The following is a 21307-nucleotide window of genomic DNA, read 5'->3' on the forward strand; positions in this document are numbered from 1 at the left end:
CATCTGACTGGCTGACAATATACAGTATCTCCAAGTGTCTATAGTTCCTTTAGCTTCATGAGCCGGTTGGACAAGTTGCCAACTTATACAACAACCAACAACAAAGAAATGTACTGTCAGTTCCTGTAGCATCAACAAATGCTCTGTGTTAATCCTAAATATAGCCAGGATTTCCCATGTGTCTGCAGTCGATCTGTGTGACAGGAATAGGATCTCTGGCATTAGTCCTAGAAGATGTCTAAGATACAAGAATGCAGGTCAGAAATCAGCTAATATTTAGGTTGGTTTGAGGTGCGTTTTCTTCTCACACCACCACATCCAGCTAATTGTTAAAATACAACACTATCAACCTTGGTTGACCGACAAGAAAAAAGAATATACTATATATGCATAAGGATTGGTATATGGTATGGTATAAGGGTTAAGACAATTCTCAATGACACCCATCAAAGGGTTTAACACCACGATGCTGAATGCACACAAAGGGAGTGTAGATTTGACTGAACTCTGGAGCTCTGAGAGTTGTTCACTCTCATCAGTATCCAGTAGGTGTCTGAATTCATCTGCTGTCCTGCTGCTCAGGATGTCTCAAAGGAAGATGCTCCAGTTTTCCACAAGAGCACTCCTGTTTCTCCTGCCCTGGTATGGTGGACCGGTTTCTGGAGAGGTTAGCAAAAACTTCTCTCAGTGTCTTGAATTTTTTCTACAACAAAATTCCACCAAAGGGTTTCAATGCAGTAGGATATCAGCCACTTAGCCAGCACTATAAAATCCAGTATCACTTTGCCAGTCTTATTGTCACTGACATTATTGTACACCAATTTACTCTGCATACATGCTCAGTGGCATGTGGCCAAGGCAACCACAGATTAATAAGAAAACTGCATGGAGCATTCAAATGCAGTTAATATTTTAATGTGATTGTAAATGACAGATTATCATTAAATATAGAATATCTTTTTTATTCCAAACATTAATCTTCCATATTCCTTCAAAGATATCAATACCACTCCTTCATAGTATAAGAATGTCACTCCTTGACCTGTTAATGAAGTATTTTATTGAGTTCAATGAAGCATTGAACTTTACTCTTTACAAAACTGAAGCCTCGCATCACAAGACGGAATCAAGTCAAAAAAAAAGATTTGACGAAAAGCGTCTAATTTACAACCACAGTCTTAGACTTAGAGAAGAGTTCCCACTGATCCATTGTTGCAGGGAGATGTTCGATCTCCAGTATTATGTTCGGTGTGGTAGCAGAGTTTTCATGTTTCTGTCGAAGAGAGAAGTAAAATCGATCTGTGAAAACGTTTCACGTGAGTCATTTTTAAGGCTCAATCGAAGTGTGACAATTTTTCCAACTATTATGAACAATCTGCATCTTCTATTGCCCATCCTCTCTAGCCAATCACAGGCTTGTAAGCAAGCACTGAAAGGCATAGTGTGGAAATTGATTGTCCCTTTTCTCCTCCTTTAGAAAAAAAAATGCGCTGATCAATCCATCAACTAAGTACACCTCTTGTCAGGGTCTCCAGCTTCACAATGGAAACCTGATGTTTCTGGAGCTATTAGTTATGACCAACCTGCCAGACGAGGTATCGATCAGATCGCTGGCCGGTTGGAAATGCGACAGCCATCATTTCACAGGAAAAAATAGAGCTGACTGCGCTGGAGGTGGAGGTGTGACCTGCTTAAAGAAAGTGTCAGCTTCAATTACTTTTTAATGCACTCAGAGCAGACAGTAGGCTTGAGTTGTTTCAACAGTGGTTTGATGCTACTAGAAAAGTATCACTCTTGCGCTTGGCCTTGTATAATCGTATTAAAAATATGGATAGTTCATATGATACATAAGATTCGTATTATATCCTCCAATCTTACAACCTTTATAAATTTGGACTTTCTTTTTCTTACACGAATTTTAAAAAAATGCTGACATGCTGCAAGTGGAAAACATCAGGATTTCATTGTTTAAATATGTTTAGATATTTTTTAAAATAAAATACAAAAGCATTTTATTGGTTTGCTCAGTTAAGAACAAAATTAAAGTATTCAATTCTTTATACTCCGCGGTGCACTGGCATTGTGCCCAGACTGTCCCCCGCCTCACGCCCTGTGCCGCTGAGATAGGCTCCGGCTCCCCCTGACCCGCTGTGGCGGATATAGCGGTGGTAATCTGAAGATGACTGACTGACTGAATTCTTTAAACTATTGGACAGTCCATACACCATTTTGAGGTACTCGTATTGAGTACTGCCTTTCGATACTAAATTTGACTTCTATGTTACAAAAATACTGCATGATTTACTCCACCGTATTTATCTGAAAGATTTCGTTCACTGTAAAAAAAGACTTTGACAGGCTAAATATACAATTATAAAGGACAATGTACAGAAGATTAAAATTTTGTTGATCAGTCAGCAAGTGAAATAAATAATACAGGGTGAATTTTACTTATATTCACTCTCATTTTTTATTATATTTTGTTCCGTTTGTTTTATTTTAGTATACGTCCTGTTAGTGCTGCATGTATCTGTTCGTGTAGTGTATGTCTTGTGGTATGTCCTGTGGTGTCAGTGTTTCTTTTTCTTCTGGTGTTTATTCAGTATTTATTCATTATGTATGCCTGAGGAGTGGATATGTGCAATTTCCTCCTGGATTAATAAAGTATCTATCTATCTATCTATCGACATTTCCTATTTGTTAGCAGTAACAACTACAATATCATAAAATATGCAACACGCAAGGTGTCAGCATGTGCCTTAATTTGTAGAAGACATTTTTTTCGTGTTTCCTTTGGATGGTTTTTGTTGACTGCATTTGACAATTTTTTTTTTCATAGTAAAACTGTCCTTTCCTGATTAAGTAACGTTTGACTGATCATGTTGATGAATTGCTGACTTGTCTCAGTCAGTCATTGTTTGCTGAAACCATGGTATGAAACCCACTCACACAAACAGTGTAAATTGCTACCTCACTTTTTTTGTGAGAAGATTATATAGGTTTTTTGTAGTGTTCATTACATATTTTACAAATGTAAATGCATAATCTTATAATTTGTAGGATTGGGTGACGAAAATAGCATAACATTATAATCCAATATTATAGAAAATAATTTAACTCAACAACACCAGTGCGGTCTATGTTTCTACAGAATGAGTCATTTTACTTGTCATGCTTTAGGTTAATTTATCCAATTTTTGTATTTTAATTTTTGTTAAGAATTTTGATTGAACAATTTAAAATCACAAAATGTGATTAGTTTTACAGTACTGCAGGGATACCACCACGTCACCAAATATAATGTATACATACTTGTACCAATGTGAAGAATTGGTACGTATTGTTTCAACCTGGAGGTACAGTATAACATGTATACATGTCATTTACACTGGTGCTGTCTTTTCTAGCAATCTTCTATGCTTCACTTCCTCCTGCTGTGAGGAAGCATTGTTAATATTTCTTGTACTAGTCCCCATATAATCCCAATACTAACGGTAAGGGATGGAATAGGGTTGGTGTTGCGGTTAGGATAGTAAAGAACTAACTAACTTTATTCCATCCTAACACAAATCCTATCCCCAACCCTATTCTATCCCAAATCCCAATCCCACTATTTAAAACAGACAGGAATGTTTGCGGGCTGGCTCTCTTCTGCCATCAGAGGGAGACAACACAACCATTTTATGCCTTTTTTAGGACATAAACTGTAAGGGTTTTAACAAACAACATTTTAAGAACATGTTTTATAACCAAACCTTCTGCACCTTTGTCCCTCATAGCACCCTTAAACCTATTACATTACATCACAACCCAAACCCCGACCCTAACACTAACCCAGTTTTATCCCAACCGTATATCACTAAACCTAACCCATTTCATCCCAACCCTAACCATATTCCAGCCCAGTTGTATCTCCAAACCTAACCCTAATCCTGTTCCATTCTTAGATTAAGGCCCAGGTTGGGATTGGGATGGATAATAGTTAAAATTGGGGGGTATTAGAGTTGAACATTACAAGATGTGGCAGTTGTGACACTGACAAGGAGAAAAGACACACTGTGAAGACTGAATGCCAACTGCTTTAATTAATACCAAACAACTGAAAAGCAGGTTGCTTTAACAACCATTGAGAATATATTTAAGAGACACCATATTTTATGCTTCACCTTTCCTCTCTTTGTGTCACATTGGGGAGCTCCTATGCTCTGGGGTCTGATTCCCTCCACTTTTCAGCCTAGGTGATTGAGAGCACAGACCGCCGTCTTTCTATAGAGGGCTCCCACAGACTCACAACGTCTTGTTTGCTAGAGCTGTGTACATTTTGTATTTGAAAGAGCAGCAAGTCAATGAATCTCGATAATGCGAGAGCCAGGCCACATAACTCACGTTGATAGTCCTTACATTGTGCCAAGAGGCGATAAATCTGCTCTAGGAAACATGAATATGCAGTGGCAGTCGGTCTGGCTTGTTGCTGCTTGCATGCCCCTGATGCACAGTTTATTTCTCTTCCCCATTCTAAACAGAGAAATAAAACCAATGAGCCAAAGCATTATCTCATCAAAAGTGTTCTATTAAGCACAAATGTAGCAATATTTTTTATATGCAAAAAATTGTTAATAGTCATTGTGGAAAAATGCAATTAAGGATTTTTTTGTTAAACATAAATTTGAAAATATCACCTATTGTTATTTATTATCTATCACTTATTTTCTTTTCTGTGATTCTTGAAGTCTCGGTTCTGTGATTTAGCTGACATTTCACTTACAAACTGAGAATTTTTTGCTTTCAGCCCAGCTTTTCTTCATCCACTGCAGTGGTTAAGCAGCCATGAGTCTCTATTATGTGATTGTCTATTGAAGGAAAATGTAACCTGCAGCTTGTATGTGTCGGCTCTTTTGAGAAAAATGAAAAATGGACAGATAGCCACCAAACAATTACGGTGGGAGGGCTTTACATACTCATTCCAACAGCTAGAATGTCTCAGATATAAGCGATAAGAAGCCTGTTTTGTCAATGACCCGATCCTCAGCTGACAGTTCCTATATTTCCCATTCCCATTCATTTCTCCCATTCACAATACCGTAGGCAGCCGTGCACTTTTTGTTTTTCTTCCTTGAGGGAAGAAAAAAATTCACATTCTAATTCAGTGTAATAAATAATTAATGGGAAAACATCTCTAGCGTTAATGAAACACCAAAACATAAAATCCGAAATCTGACATGAAATGTGCTTAAATGAAGATGTAAAAAGTAAAACAACTGTTAAAAAAAAAGTACCAGAACCGGGTCATCATCGGGATTCCTCTCACCTCCACAAAATACTTCTTGGACATAGTTGACAAGTATGCGTAACGACGCGTCCCTCTCGTGGCACCGAGGAAGGAGGGTCGTCAGACGCACGCAGCTGCACGGTTTTGTGCGCTACCTTTCCACCCAGAACAAACTAGAAGATTTTAAATGAGCACTGTCTGACAAAGAGCCTTTTTGAACAGATTTGGACGTTCCTCGGCCACCAGCCTCCGCACCATCGCCGTGCGCAACTGGAGAGGAGCGTCGCGGAGAGTGGATCTCTATCATCTAAACAGTTTTTACGACCGGAATGAAGGACTGGAGTGCTTTAACTGCTATAAGCTTTTTCTGAGTGTCCTCAGCGCTCATTCTGTGACGCTTTTCACCGTTTGTCTTTCGAGCGACGGAATCGGTCAAAGTTCCGCAGGCGCAGTTCTCCTCCTCCACAGCCGTGCGGGAAGTCAGGCTCGGCTGTTGCCGTGGTACTTGTCAGATAGATAGCATCAGCGGTAGGAGGCGATACAGAGGCTCCTGCAGGCTAATTGTAGCAGCCTGTGTTCGCAGGTGTTATCACCTATCCGCCTGTGAGGGACAGGGGGCTTCATTCTCCAGCCGCCCTCAGACTTGTGAGTAACGGGACCAAAAAAAAGAAAAGAAAAAAAAGAATGTTTCAAATACAATGATCGCCTATTTTTCACAGACACCAAAATCCATTCATGCTCCGCGAATTCAGTTTTTTGATGAGACATTCTGAGTCGTCTTTGGAATTTTAAAAAAAGTGGATCCCGCTACTTTTTCATCATGCGAAATACTTGGCTTCCTCCTCGGAGCGCGATTTGGGAATACTGGACATCGCTGATTGCATGTCTCGTTTGGATTCACAACAGTTATGGGATGCCTCATGTTATCCGAATAGGTAAGTTCGCGTTTACCTTTGCGCACACATACACACGCACTTACAAATACGCACGCATGAGCGCGCACGTCTCTATTATAACCTTGAAAGTTGCTCCATATTCGGCTCATTTGTGTTAAGGGGTCATAAAGCGCGACTTCACAGCGTGGGTAGTTGCATTAAGTGAGCAATCCCACCTCATTCGAGATTGTGTGAATTCTCAGTTTCACAAGAAACCACGGGAAACCATGAACCATTAAGAGGCAGCGCAAGATTCCCTGTTAACCAAAAATGTCTTTTTTCAGTCAGGGTGCGCGCAATTAAATATTGCGGATTTGCGTGACCCTTTTGCACTATTTATTCCATTTGCTACCGCCAGCATGTTGATTCACTCCATTCAGGGTCACCGTCGTGATTTAGGGAGGCAATTTATTTAGATTTGAATGACAAGTCTGACAAATAAAAGGCATCGAATTATGATACACGCATCGGAAAGTTTCAAACAGCGTTGCTCTTACAACAGAGTGGGAGAGGAAAGTTTTGTCTAAAATTCTCCTATCCTCTCACTGCAAACAAAACAAAGACACCCATACTCAGAAAATAAAGGCACTCTCCCGCAGTTTTCTTCATTCTGATCTTTCTCACACGTCACTCAAAAAAAAAAAAAAAAAAAAAAAAAAAAAAGCAGGGTGCCCTTTTCCACCGATCTTTCACCGAGGGACAAAGTGAGAATTGTCATTAGGAAGCTGGTCGTGCGTTGAAATATTTTTCCCACCGACAAGAAAATAGAACAGAAAGACGATCAATACGCTTTTTTTTTTTTTTTGTCACCAGGCAAATCGTTTCTGACATTTGGCAAAGCGCCACGGAAGACAATTACTCAAAATGGCATTGGCCCATATTAACATACCGCTACAACAGGCGGAGTACAGGCAGCGAGCGAAAGCATCTTAATGGAGCTTTTTGTCTTTGAGGTATAAATGATAGGTGAGAGTGGGTGAACGCTAATAATAATTGCACAATTTATATTCCACAGTAGTCTAATAAAAAAAAACCTACAACAACAACCGGTTGTTTTAATAACCAACAACACACCTTCACTGTCATTATAGGTCAGCGTATTTTCTGTCAAGTGTTACCAATCTAAATGAAAGTTGTTAGACTTTAAAAGGGTGACATATTTGAATGCATGAGTGAATGCAGTTATGATTTTTTGTGTGTATAAGAGAATCACATAGAATAAAACCCCAAACACTACAACGCTGTGTTTGGTGCTGGGCAGCATCTGCAGCTTTGTGGAAGGCCCAGGGTGTCCCTGTGATTGACTGCTGCTCTCTGAAGTGCCATGACTTCTCTGACATTGCTGCGTTCAGACTTTGGTGATGTCTTAGAAACAGCACATATCCTCAAAGCTCTCTTTCCGCTGATATGAACTAAAATCGTTTGGTCAAAGGGACATGTTTTCCCTCTTTTTTAAAGCATGGCAGCAGCTCAGATGAAGACCTGAAATAGACTTGACAGGCTTTGTTTTTAAAAAATGTCAAAGTGCTGAGACAAATTTACCTTGAAATGTGCTCCAGTTGCACTATTTCTTTTAATAGAATCTATCATTGCTTGCAATGCAGGTGCAGTTTGCGTTTTGTGTGTGTGTGTGTGTGTACGTGTGTGTTCCTGAGATTGTTTTTTTGACATGCTGAGAAAAGGGACATGCAAGAAAAGGTTGCAGAATTTGCCTCGCTGCCAAAAAGAGAAAAATAAAATTCAAAAGGATGTCGTCTTTATGTGATCTTTTCAAACTGAGCCTTTATTGTACAGTGGCATTTGTGTGTGTGTATTCATTTTACTTTGACCACTTGAAAATAAGTCCTTGTGAAAGTAACAAGAACTGTGTGATAACATTCTATAAGATTGCATTGGCACAATTTTCTCTTAATAGTAGAGCTGCTTGAGAGGGTGTGCAGGGAATATGTGATGTCTGTGTATGTATTTCACTGCAGACATGCTGTTGCAGCTTTTGAGAGGTTGGCAGTATGTATTCATAGTCTGACGACTCGTTTATGGATAACCGGTTATTTGGGTAAATGCGTGATTAACATTTTGCCCCTTCCCCTCTTTTTTTTTATACAATTCGATACTTGATGTGTGTGTGTGTGTGTGTACTGTGTCCTGGCCACCCTTCTAAAAGCCAACAGAGGGCTCTCTCATAGTTTGTACACAATGGCTCCCATCACCCCTCAGCATTGGTTTCCAGCACAAACCAAGGAGAATCTTGGAGGTGTGCGCCGGCATTTGTGTGTGGCGCTCTCCTGTCTGTGCTGTGTCTTGGTTAGGCGGCCTGTTCAGTTCTCCAAGTACACCATCTGGGTAATGGTGGGCATCCAAGGTGGAGTTGTTGTCATTGATTTTAGTGCTTTTACAGTGCATCGCTCTAAGTTGAGAGCAGATGGTCGCTCCATCTCATTTTGCCACTTTCATTTGTTGGAGGAAATAAAAGACCACTTCCCCTGTTTTTCTCCTCTTTGTTCCTCCCTTTAGTCTCCCACCACCCGTCTTTCGTAATTTTTTTTTCCCTGACATGTTTTTCAATGTCTCATCACATCTAGGAGCCATTTTAGTAGATACAGTGTTGTTATAATGAAAGTGAAAGTACTGTACTTGGGGATGTGGATGTGGATTTTCTTCAAGAAGAAAATGCAAGTCTTTTGATAATTTGTCTATTTGTTAGAACGGAAATAGCATGTAGCAATCTACAAACGATTTTGTTTGCTTTGCACTTTACTTCTCCTACATATTTTGCTTCCACTCATCAATTTGATGAGAAAATGTGTCTATTTGTATATTTTTAATCCTCAAAGCTCATAGTAATAACAGGTTATTAACCATTTTCTGTTGCATGTTGAAATTGATAAAAAATAATTCATCATTCATTGTCTGCTCACTCTCTCAGTGAGGTTATTCACTGCCTGACAGGGATTTATTGAATAATCAATGACTTTATCTACCTAATACTTAAAGCACTTTATCACTGCCAGTTAATCAATTTCCCTCATGATTTCATGTTGATTTCATTTCCTTAGCTCCTTGCTCTGCCCTGAAGACACCTAGTTATGAGCATTTTTTTCTTTCAGTTAGCTTCCTAAAATGCTTTGGGCACCCATGACTGCAGACTAAATTTTTGTGTGTGAAATGGCCTCGGCCTATTCCAGTAAGCTGACAAATGTACAATACTCAAAGCTGAATACAGTGTGACCACTCACAAGCTTCAGTCGGATGCACTGGGATTTGTGGTCACCATTTTGGTTGAAGTCACAGAGCCACTTCAGAGGCTTGTCTTTATCCCCACAACAGCAACAGAGAGAGACTGAGGACTTTTCATGTGATTTACTCTTCTGGGGAGCTGTAGAGAGTGCACTCGCCATGAGATACTTCTCACTGGGGTTTGTGCAAATGCCTCATCTGAAATGACTCAGACATATTTCAAGAGAGTGCAAGAAAGCAGTAATGGTACTTTGCAATTTTACTTTAAAAAAAAGTCAAACCCAAAGGGACACTTGTATTGCGAATTACCCACAGGAGGATAGTATATAGCTGGCAAAAAAAATAAAGGAAAGAGGAGCATGTTTAAGAAAAAGTGTTTGGTGATGAAAAAGAAAAACAAGTGGAGATGTTGCACCGAAGTTCTATCAAATTAAGACGGCCATCAGTTGCTGAGTGCAAATGAATATTTCATTTTGATCTAAATTTAATCTCTCCCCAGACAGAAATAGGAAGAGGAGGGAAGGCTGCTGCTGGAGGTTTGGATTCTGGGAGTTGTCGTGGTGAATGTGAACAAAGGCTGGTAGAGGTCACAGAAGAATCTTATACGGGGGGATGTATTTGATGTGTAATTCTATTATGTCTTAGTAAAAAGCAAAGATAGAAGGGGTAGGAGTATGGCTGTTGTTTTACCTGTGCTAACACCCCCCATTCATCCACTAGTATAAACGTAGATGGACAAATGTACTGCACATTGAATCGGAAAGGTCTGTTTTCTGCCGCTCCCACACTAAGGCATCTGTATCTTAGCACACACACACACACACACACACACACACACACACACACACACACACACACACACACACACACACACACACACACACACACACACACACACACACACACTATATAAAGCCAACTCTATCCAAAACATTTTCCAAAACATATGTCGGGTCTCACTGGGTCTCTTGTACACAATCCAATTCCGCTCTCTCTGTCAGCACACTTGCGGCTCGTCATTAGCTTCAATCTCGCTGATGAGAAACGGCAGATGTTCGTTTTGTTGAGCAGAGGGGCCCGTCTCTTAACGTGCTGTTTCCGCACTGATCCTGTTTAGACCCTATACAAAAGGAAAATTCCACTTCGATTAACAAATATATGCTCGAGGCCCGCTGTAGTCTGCATTCTGTGATGCTCAGATTCTGTTTTTAAGTTTCCCTAGTTAAGACCCATCAAATTCACTGTTTCCAGGTTAAGGCATAGAACAGATATTGTTTATGCTTCATGAGAAAATGCAATAAATGTGATATATTAATGTTGCCAACAAGACTTCCTGTGCAGAGGAAGTGAAGGTCCTTGAATTCGTTCAGTCATACATAATAATGATGATCCAATAATCCAAGCCACTAGGGGCTAATAGAGTGGATCTACCTACCAGTAAGATAATCCTGTGACACAGCAGGGTCCTATCTAGCCTCTGTTAGCTTAGCCTAGCCACTTCTAACACGCCAGATGGTGTTTTCATATTGTACAAAGTGGGTGATTTGCAGTGAAAGGTCTGCTACAAGCATATGCTCATGGTGCCTATTGAAATAAACAAGGTGCAGAATTCCATATGGCTTCATATGTATATCTATAGATATCTATTGGTTTTCATTAGGGGATGAAAAGGAAATCAATTTGTTTAATATGTGGTGAATGTTAACTTGTGGCCAACATTTCATTGATTGATAGGAGGAGCTTAATTGGTTACCCACACTAAAATTTTAAAATGTGTTTTAATTTGCAGTTTGGGCTATCATGTCACATGCTGGTAGTTTTGGTTGGGAGACAAAGCCTTGATTTCTGCTTCTACCATTGTACAATAGAGGTCACTGAAAATTTAAAATCTGAAAATGTTACATTAAATAATTTCAGATTTACCACCAACCAGGCATATACCATCATTAAATAAGAACTTTTTTTCATTGGAGGAAAACAGTTTACAGAAATAATGAATAAACAGGAAAATGTTATTTGAAAGGACAATGCTATTGATTTTTTCTTTCAATATCAGTTTTTAAATCTGAGAGCACTGAGAACAAATGCCTTTCCTTTCATTGTGTTTGGATATTGAGTGTGCATCGTAAAGACAGATTGTAATCCATTTAAATAGCTAAAAAACACAATGTGAATAAAAAAATAAAAAAACCCAAGAAAACCACAATGAACAAAACACTGAGAAATATTTTCATAGCAAAGAGAGGGAAATGGAGAAAAGCCTTATTAAAAACCCAGAGGTAAACAACCAGTAAAGTTCTGCTCCGCTATTAAGATAAAAAAAAAATAAAATACAGATACGAGATATACATCTGTTAAATATCTTCACATGTTGGATGTAGGTACATCCATCAGGTAGAACAGGCTGATTGATTTAGCTCTCAATCAGCCTGAGTCCCCTTGTAGACCCACGAGGGACTCAATGTCAACGTAGCAGGACATGTGCTTTTGGATTTGACAGCGGTTTGAAATTCACGGCGTGTCAATGTTGGCTTTTTCCCTGTGAATGTTTTTATACCAAGGCAATGAATCAAATTTCATGCTCTACCCATTTGTCTTTATTATGCCCTTGTCCTTTCCATTTGACTCTCCCATCTCAGCTTTCCTTGGGGCTCTTAAGTCGAATAACGTCAAAACAGTTCAAGAAAAAAAAGCTAGATTTGTGGAGCATTTCTGTCTGAGTCATGCCAGCAATATGGAAGTTAATTAGAATGAGCTAGTTGGACTTAAGTTGGTGATTATGTTTTTACATTTCTGCAGTAGGAATAATTTTGTCTTTCCTTTTCCGTACACACTGTTGGAAGAATGCACACACACACACACACACACACACACACACACACACACACACACACACACACACACACACACACATTAGACACAGCAAGTGCTGCAGCAGAAGAGACAGACAGAGAGTGAGGCTGGTTGGTTACATAGATTAAGCTAAGGGACTCTTATTTAGCTTGTTAATTACCTTGAACCTTTTCATCCCCATTCTAAAACCTAATATGTTGCTCAAAGTAAGATAAAACTAAGCTTTATTTCTATACCTTTCTCACACCATGGCATTCGCCAGCAGTCATAGCTGTCCTCTCCTTGGTGTAATCCTTATCTCTTCCCAGACACTATGTGTAAACTTTGTCACCTCAGACACCTCAGTTACATATTACACATGCATCACAATAACAAGACCTTTTCTCTTTAAAGCAATCAGGAATTGGTAGCAGAGGTATCAGCCACCATGCACATGTTTAAATTCTATGTAACTTGGGCTAAGGACAATGAATGGAAAGTGACACTGTTTCAGTCTACCCTTTTAATCAAGCACTCATTGTTATAAATGTCAGGTCTTGGTTGTGTGATTCCCTCACATTGCTGTTCCATGACTGTAGGGAAGCGTGTGTGCTTGAATGTCTATTTAGGAAAGAGGAAAAAAGAGGAAGTGTGAATATGTGCATGACAAGGAGATGTATAAGGGAAGCTGGCATAGAATCCCTGGAGCACAGGGGTAGAGCAGGAGTTACTAATCAACTGTGAGAGAGTAGGCTGGAGAAGACTCACCCTTTATTTTCCCCGCAGAGAGAGAGAAGGAACAGATAAGACAAAGCTCTGCAGGCCAAAACCACTACAAATGATCACCAAAAATATCAAGACAGAAAAAGAGATCTTTTCCTCTACATTTTACCTCTCACATCTTTTTTCGCCCTCTTCCCTTTTCATTGGAGCAATAACAAATACGACCGCAGGATGTGTATAAGACTCGGGGGTTACCTCTCTGGCTCATGTGTTCATTCCTCCACTGATGGATCGCCTCGAGGTTGAAAGCCAATGTCAATTTAGTTAACACAGCCAATACCCAGAAGATTCCACTCAGCACTTGCACTGTGTACAGGGAAGACAATAAGGGATAGTCTCTCCTGCCTCAGTGAATGTTTTACCGGCTGCCGATCTACTGTCCAGGTTGTCCCTGGAGAGAAGCGTGGTTAACCGCAAAATGCTCCCCCGTGACATGTTTGACGACAGCTTGTCTGCTTGTGGAAAGCTGCAGTTATATGTAGCAAGGCAAGGATATTGTGGGTGGTTTGTGGCTTGTAGTACAGATTTTAGTAAAGCCATTAGTAATGCTTGCATGAATTAGAGCTTGAAATGTAAAGGCAGACAGCGCAGTAGTGAAGTGTCCTGCAGGTTTAAACCCTTTCTGGTCATGTTATAGTATTAGAAATCACATAGCTGGCAAATCACCATGTAACAAAAATTAAAACAACAAAAGTTCCGATAGAATAATAGTAAATAATAAAAACCTGCATGAAACAGGATCATGTGTCTTTCTTGTGCAAGCATCAAATGATCTTTAAATATCAACTGCGTGATGGAGCAAATAAAAGTATTTTAAGTTTACCCTCAAGCTTGTTTTAGAGCTTAAATTGTATTTCTTTACATCTGTTGTAATGCAATAAAATTATATAACCATACTGAGAAAATATAGTCAATTACCATTTTTTGGGAGGAATATCAGATTTTAACGTGTTACTAAATGTTCATTCAGAAACAAAATCTCATACTTAAGAGCAACAAAATAAGGTGCACAATATGTATTAATTAGATTATATATACTTTAATTGTTAATTAAGTAATGTAGACCTTCCTATTCAAAGGTGGTCCATCAACAAAGGCAAGCAGCAGTATCTGACATTGTGACATTATTCCACTAGACACATTTAAAATTTCCAAAAATATTTTCCCCCTCTTTTAGTATTTGGTATTTATAATTATCACATTGTAATATAATAATAATAATAATAATAATAATAATTATTATTATTAAGATTTCAAGATTACATTTCTTAGATATTCAACGCTATCAACCAATTTCCATTATTTGTGTTATTTTGTATTCCTACATTGGCTGAAGTACAGAAGCCAAAATGTGAGATTAATCAAAGGTAAAAGAAATGCAACTTTAATCGTGAAGGTTGACTCATTCAATTACAGAGTTACGTTTATTTGTTCATATAAATCGTCTTTTCCCTTCGGCTTTTCTCTTCAGGGGTCGCCACAGCGAATCAGTTACCTCCATCTAACCCTGTCTTCTGCATCCTCTTTTCTCACAATTTGCTCATATACAGTAATTTCTGCACTATAAGGCGCACTGGACTATAAGGCGCACCCTCAATAATTTGCTTGTTTTATAATTTATTTCATGTCTAAGGCGCACTGGATTATAAGGCTCACACAATAAAAAATAAATAAAACTTATTTGATAAACTGTAGCGGCTGTAGTTGTGCAATCCGTCCACTAGATAGAGCCGCGCTGCTCAGGCAGTCATGATTGCATTCATGACTTCCTGTCTACCTTTGAATGGCCCCTATTGTTATATCAATAAGCCATTATGAGCCTCATCAAGGAAACCTGATCACTTAGGCCCCGTCCACACTTTTTAAAAACGCATTCGCGTCTACACATCATTTTCAAAAAAATCTCCGTCCACACGTAAACACAGCAGTGCATTTTCGAAGACGGCTATAAGCATGACAAACCATGTGGTGGCAGTATTGAGTAAAATTTTATCCAATAGGAATTTATGGGCCCGTGTTTTGTGACAACAAAACACGGGCCCATAAATATGACGTCACAGAGGTTTTCGTCGCAGGCAAGACGTCAGCGTTTTTTAAAAGTTGCGGATACACTGTCCACACGACAACGCAGATCCAGCGTTTTTAAAAAAAATCCACCTCGGCCAGCGTTTTCGAAAAGTTGCGTTTTTGTTCCAGATATCTGCGTTGTCGTGTGGATGGAAGGCGTAAACACAAAAAAGTTGCGTTTTAAAAAAATCCGTCATCGTGTGGACGGGGCCTTAATCACTTTGCCATCTTAGAAATCAACATGCCATCAACACGCATATTAAAAAACCTGACATTAAAAACTGGTTAAATTCATTACGAATGCAGTCAGTGCGAACAGAGCGGATTATTTCCTGATCTGAAGTTCGAAGCAGATATTTAAGCTCTGATGTTCGTCTTCGTTTATTAATTAATATTGTTTCGATCGATCGGTAGTCCAGTCGGAGGTGAGGTGCAGCTATTTGCTGCTGTGTGTCCTAAACAATGTTTTAACTAGTTTTTAATGTCAGGCTGCTAATTTACTGTCAAATATGACGCTGTTTTACTCCTAGAACTGACTTTAACATCGGTGTCTCACCGCCGTGAATCTCACAGCACGTCGCTGCAGACATAATACACAAGCCTGAATGCGCCCCTCCGCCGCCCGCCCAGAGATATCAACTACATTTGTAAATCAATTGCAGCACACCCGTTGGCACCTTTGTCTAGCAGTGACTCTGCTCTTGAAATTTCAGAAAAGGCTGGAAGTTCAGCGTTGAGGGTCTTTCATTCACCTTTATGCCAGTTTCTCCGTGTGTTTCCACAGACTAATAGAATGGACCGTCACTAGATTCCAGCACAATGGCATTTTTAATACCAATTAAGTTTAAAGTGGGTTATTTCCAACGCCAAATAGTTAGGAAATACTGAGATCAGTCAGTCAGTCAAACTTTATTAATAGAACTGTTGAAAGTTCTTTATGTTTTGCTACGTAATCACCGGTGCTCCTACAGTCTGCTCTACCGTCTGAGAGCAGCTCAGTCATAGCCGGGACTTCAGTGACGCCCCTTGACTTCTGTTGTTAGGGGGCGTAGGCCCGAGTGCCTTGTGAGGGGGCTCCTCTGGTGGTGGAGTGCGGCATGACTGGCGGCCAGACTGCCGGCTTTTTTTCAGCGATCATGTTTTTAACTAATATTAATATGAATATTAATCCATATATAAAACGCACCGGATTATAAGGCGCACTACGGGATTATGAGAAAATTTTAGGCTTTTAGGTGCGCCTTATAGTGCGGAAAATGCGGTAAATAAAGAGAAATTAAACAGTTTCAGTGAAAGATTGCTAATTTTGAAATAACACTGACTTATGCTGTTAATTCCTTTTCGCTATGAGTTCAAATACCCTGTAAATTGACTGTCCCAAAATAATATGCATTCAGCAAATAAAATCTGGTTTGATGAAAAGGATCAACTCATGTAATGCTGCAATAATTGTATGCAAATTTGTGAGACATCTGGAGTGTATTACGCTTTCTCATTGGTAAAGCAAACAATGCATGTCCTCTTTTTCATCTTAGCCACCATTATCATAAAAATAAAGGCCCAATGTCAAAAGTGTCTTTAAAACAGTCATTATTTTTTCAATATGTAGAATGTTTAGAGCCTTGGGGCAGCAGTGGCTCAGCAGTAGAGCAGATGTCTTGAAGACACATCGCCCAGCCATCGGTGCATCGATTCCCGCTCCCGCCAGAACATTTCAGGAGTGTGAGCTGACGGTGGGAGGTGTCAGCTCACCTCCCAGACACTGCCGAGGCGCCCTTGAGCAAGGCGCTGTCCCCCCTACGGGCTGCTCTATTGGGGCGCGCTCCAGGAAGCTGCTGCCCGTCACTCTGCCTCCCGATGTACAGCTTGATGTGTGTATTGTGTGCTAACTGCATGCTTACAGGCCCCCTTGTGTGCTGTGGTTGTTTCAGGGGCCTGTACATACATACTGTGTGAAAAACTAACACAAAAATGTAACAAATGTACACCTGAGTGACAAATGTAATTTCCCCGAGGGGATTAATAAAGTATATCTTCTTCTTCTTCTTCTTCTTCTTCAACAGGATACATGGATATCTGCAATATGTATTCTCTACAGAACTCTAGTAGTTGATTATTTAATTTTAGCTTTCATGAGGCAATTACACCTCTGCCTTACATTCTTATCATCAAAAACACACCAAGCGGCTGCAACATTCTAACCACGAAAATAGAAGTGAAAATTATTGATCTTACGATGACAGCTGTCACTGGATGGGATAGTCATTAAATGGAAGCAGTTTTGACTTGGGCCAAATTGTGGTAGCTTGACATGGTCAGAGGTTTTGGGTGACTGTAGCACTTTCTACAACCCAAAGACAACCCAAAGTTGTTTAAGGACCCGGTGCATGCGCGGAGTGACAGCGGGCCTATGTTAACTACCCCACAGAAGACCTATTGTGGTACAAATTGTCAAAGATGTTAGTTATGGATTAAATACAAAGGTGTTAGAACCCACAGTGCATCGGAGCTTGTTGCTATGAGGCTACCCATGCTACTACAACTTGTACACCACCAAGAGTGTCTACATTGGGCAAGTGAGAATCAGCATTAGGGCCACAGCAACAAATGGGTGATTAAGTCTGATTAATCACATTTTCCCTCACAACATGTGGATGGCCACTCGCACGTGTGTTGCTCACCTAGAGTGGCCACCGTAATGTCCTACAGTAAGAAGCCAAGCAAGTAAAAAGGGATGTGGTGCTTTAGGGCAATTTACTACTGGGGACATTGAACTTCTGTGCTCACGTTTTGAAACCACAAGCCACAGTTCTTTGTAGTTCTTGTGGAATCTGTATTTTTGTGTGGGGACAGGAGGTAATAATATTAAGATATAAGATATTACATGATCCACTCATACTGATTGAAAAAACGACATCCCATGTCTGCCTTATACCACTACATATAGCTCCTAACCTCTGGGAACACCCACAAAGACAGTTTTGGAAATGCTCAGACCCAATTCTGTACTGTAAATCTTACAGCTTGAGCTTTGTGAAAGCCTCAGATCCTTTGCTTGCCCATTTGTCCAACTTTCAACATTTTCAGTGTTCACTTGCTGCCTAATATTTGCCACTCACCGACTGGTGCCCATTGTAGTAAAACACTATGTACGTCATATAGTTAATGATTAGCAATTTGTTTAAAATCCTGTCAATTGCTGAGCCTCACTCAATACTCTAGGCTGTGTAATTTCCACCTACATTTATTTAGAGAGCTTTTGTTATCTTGACTGATGTTTGTTAAAATGAATGACCGTGAGGACGTTGTCCACATGTAAAATTATTGCTGTTACCCCGGCCCCACTGAAATAATGCTCAGTTAATGTCTTACTCAGCCGCCCTCTGAACTTTTCACATATGGATTGCTTGTGTGACACAGGGGTAATTACTTCACATGTTGTTCTGACCATTCCTTTTGTATGGAGGACACAGGCTACAATTTACTGAATAAAAGAAGAACATTTTCTGAAGGAGGGCTGAAATGATTCATCGATCAGTGTGTAAAGCAGACTAGGCCTAGGATGTACGTCAAGTCCACTTTTCTGGTGGAATTTGGCATTGGTTCGAAACAGGCATGCTATGGCGCATGTTTGTGCTACCACAATGTTGTACTGTCAGTCTTTTGCCTGCTCATTCACTCATTTTTGATTCATATTGATATCTGTCATAGAAAAAAAGAGTCCGCTCTCCCCATTCCTCATCTACTTCGTCGAGTACCCATCATCATAGCCTTGAAAAAAGAAGAAACAGCCATTTATTTGAAGTATGTTCTTTTGAGAGGGTAAAATATGATCTTTTGTTTGAGTTTCATTGAATTTCTTTTCCTATTTTCTAGCCATGAGATTTGAATCAGCTGACATATGCTCATTGCGTTAATCCCTTCCAGAGTAAAACAAGAGCTCCCTTCTCTCACCTTTGTTGACCCGTACCCCTTTTTTGTCCACAATGTGCTGTGTTAGATGACTTACATTTCAATTTGCATACACAATCATAGGGATTTTATGAGCTGCTGGTTAGAGTGCAATAGACCTTTAATCAATGTCATGTTTCCATCCATTCAAAGTATTAATTAGTTTGAATGAAACACATGCAGAATAAATTTCTTCATCCTTTTTTCCACCTTTTCTCTGTTTTTTCATGTCCTTTGATTGCACCCACTAACCACCTTTCACTCCTTTGCATCCAGTGATTCCCTTGGTCATCTGATTTGGTACCTTGATTTGAGAGTAGAGCATGGGGGCACGGGGTGGAAATAACAGCACATGGAAATGGGCTGGTGATTGCCTTTCTCCTCTATTGTGGTGATGTAGGGCTTGAGTGATCACAATCCTTGTGCCCCTCCTTGGTGGTTGATTAGCTGTGGAGCCCTGCAGCTCAGGAGTGACACAGTAGCTCCTCGAACCCCGCTCAGGCTGAAAGGCACCCCCCTTGATTGCATGGAGCTTCATAATTGCCCTCCTATTTTACTTTTGTGTGCGGTTTGCTGCTACCTCATCTATGTGTCAGAAAATGTGCGACACAATGCTTAACTTTTCCTCAACTTTTCCCTTTCTTAAAGTCATGATCTTTTTAAATGTAGGTGCAGACACAGTGATGCTTTCTAAGGTAATCAGTGCATACTCTTCATCCTACAGCACAGTTATTCAAACATGCCATTTCTCTGAATTATACCATGGTTATTAGCTGCACAAAGAATGAAATAATATAAAGTTGTTTTTTGAATTCTATAAATGCAAGGTCGACCTGAACCAGTGGCTGCAGAGATGTGGAAAAACATTTATGTCACTTTGTATTGTACGTACTTGCTGTAAAGCAAACAAAAATAAATTGCCATTGCTTTTCTAATTATTGAGTTGCTAGACATTGAAAGTTAAAAACAGTGAGATGGCAGATCTCTGTTGTGTCTAGCCTGGCTTATTGATTCATGTACTGTAATGTATGTGGATGAACTGCTATTTGTGTAATATGTCAAGTTCTAAATTGTGTTAATTATTTTTATGTGCTGGTGGAGCACAAGTTGAGACTAATACATGTATTTTGTACAGCTCAGGAGGATTCACAGACTCCATTTATGTTTTAATCATTAATATGACACTCTCAAATCTTGCAACAGTAAAACACACTGTTGTCTTCTTTATGTACACAATACATTTGATCTATTTTAACCCCTATATTTTAATCTAGTTTGGATTGATTTAGCTGATTTGGTATAAGAGAATAACTGAATGCGAGAGAGATCAACAGCTGGGTTAGCTACATTGACTTTTAAAAAACATAGCTCTGACTCAATTTACAACCTTTTTTCAACAGACATATTTACTTTCAAGGCAACAGAGGCAGACAGTAGCTGTCATTGTTTTCTAGGTTCTAAAACATGGATTTACAGCAATGAAATCAATTGAATCAGCGTTCCAACTGCTGATAGTCCATTTATAGAGATAATTAACAAATATATTGTTTTTTCAATACTTTTCCTTTTACTGCACATTTGTCCATGAGTACCATAAGTGAAATCAAAAATGGAAAGGTTCGAGAGGACTTAAAAAGAGTTACAAGTAGGAAGGGAGACTTTGAATGTACCTAAATCTATATTTATGCAGCTGTGCTATCTCAGCCCTGGGCCAGTCTTAAAAGGTCTGTAGCGTCATATCCAAACCAAATCCCACAGCTGCTCCACAGACGTAACATGAAGTACACAATGGTTTCATGATTTTAGTTGAACTAGACTAGTTTCACCTAACAACTTTGTGATAATATATTGAATTCAGATCATCTTTTAACTTTCCATCCCCCACCCAATGGAGATTCTGTGGCTCTCTACAATTGACAATTATGAAGGGATCACAAAGGACACTGGGATAGACAATGCCAACCTACTACTAAAGATCAGAGGAAAAGGTTCCTGATCTTTACAGCTTGTAAGAACACTTTCCGTAGAGTGCACCATTCTTTTGTCTATTGCTGGAGAGAAATGGTGCAGAAATACAGAGTTGAGTGAACACCTGATGGTATGCTGGGCTGAGTGAACCACTACCTGTATTTTCTCTGAACTAAAACTGATAACATGAAAATTAACTTCCAAACTGAGTGTATTGACTGAGACGATTAGGACCCTCATATTTAGACTCAAATATTCCCAGTGC

General features: G+C 39.6%; 1 protein-coding gene across 1 annotated transcript in view; it reads left to right on the forward strand.

Moving 5' to 3' along the window:
- The first annotated feature begins 6089 nt into the window (after positions 1 to 6089).
- grik3 (glutamate ionotropic receptor kainate type subunit 3) overlaps positions 6090 to 21307 on the forward strand; it is an 86263-nt gene continuing 71045 nt past the window's right edge. Inside the window, exon 1 of the mRNA XM_068323942.1 lies at positions 6090 to 6204. Coding sequence (XP_068180043.1) covers positions 6090 to 6204 — 115 coding nt within the window. The remainder of the gene's footprint in view (positions 6205 to 21307) is intronic.

This window comes from Antennarius striatus, chromosome 9 (genome assembly GCF_040054535.1).
Source record: "Antennarius striatus isolate MH-2024 chromosome 9, ASM4005453v1, whole genome shotgun sequence".
Classification (NCBI taxonomy): domain Eukaryota; kingdom Metazoa; phylum Chordata; class Actinopteri; order Lophiiformes; family Antennariidae; genus Antennarius; species Antennarius striatus.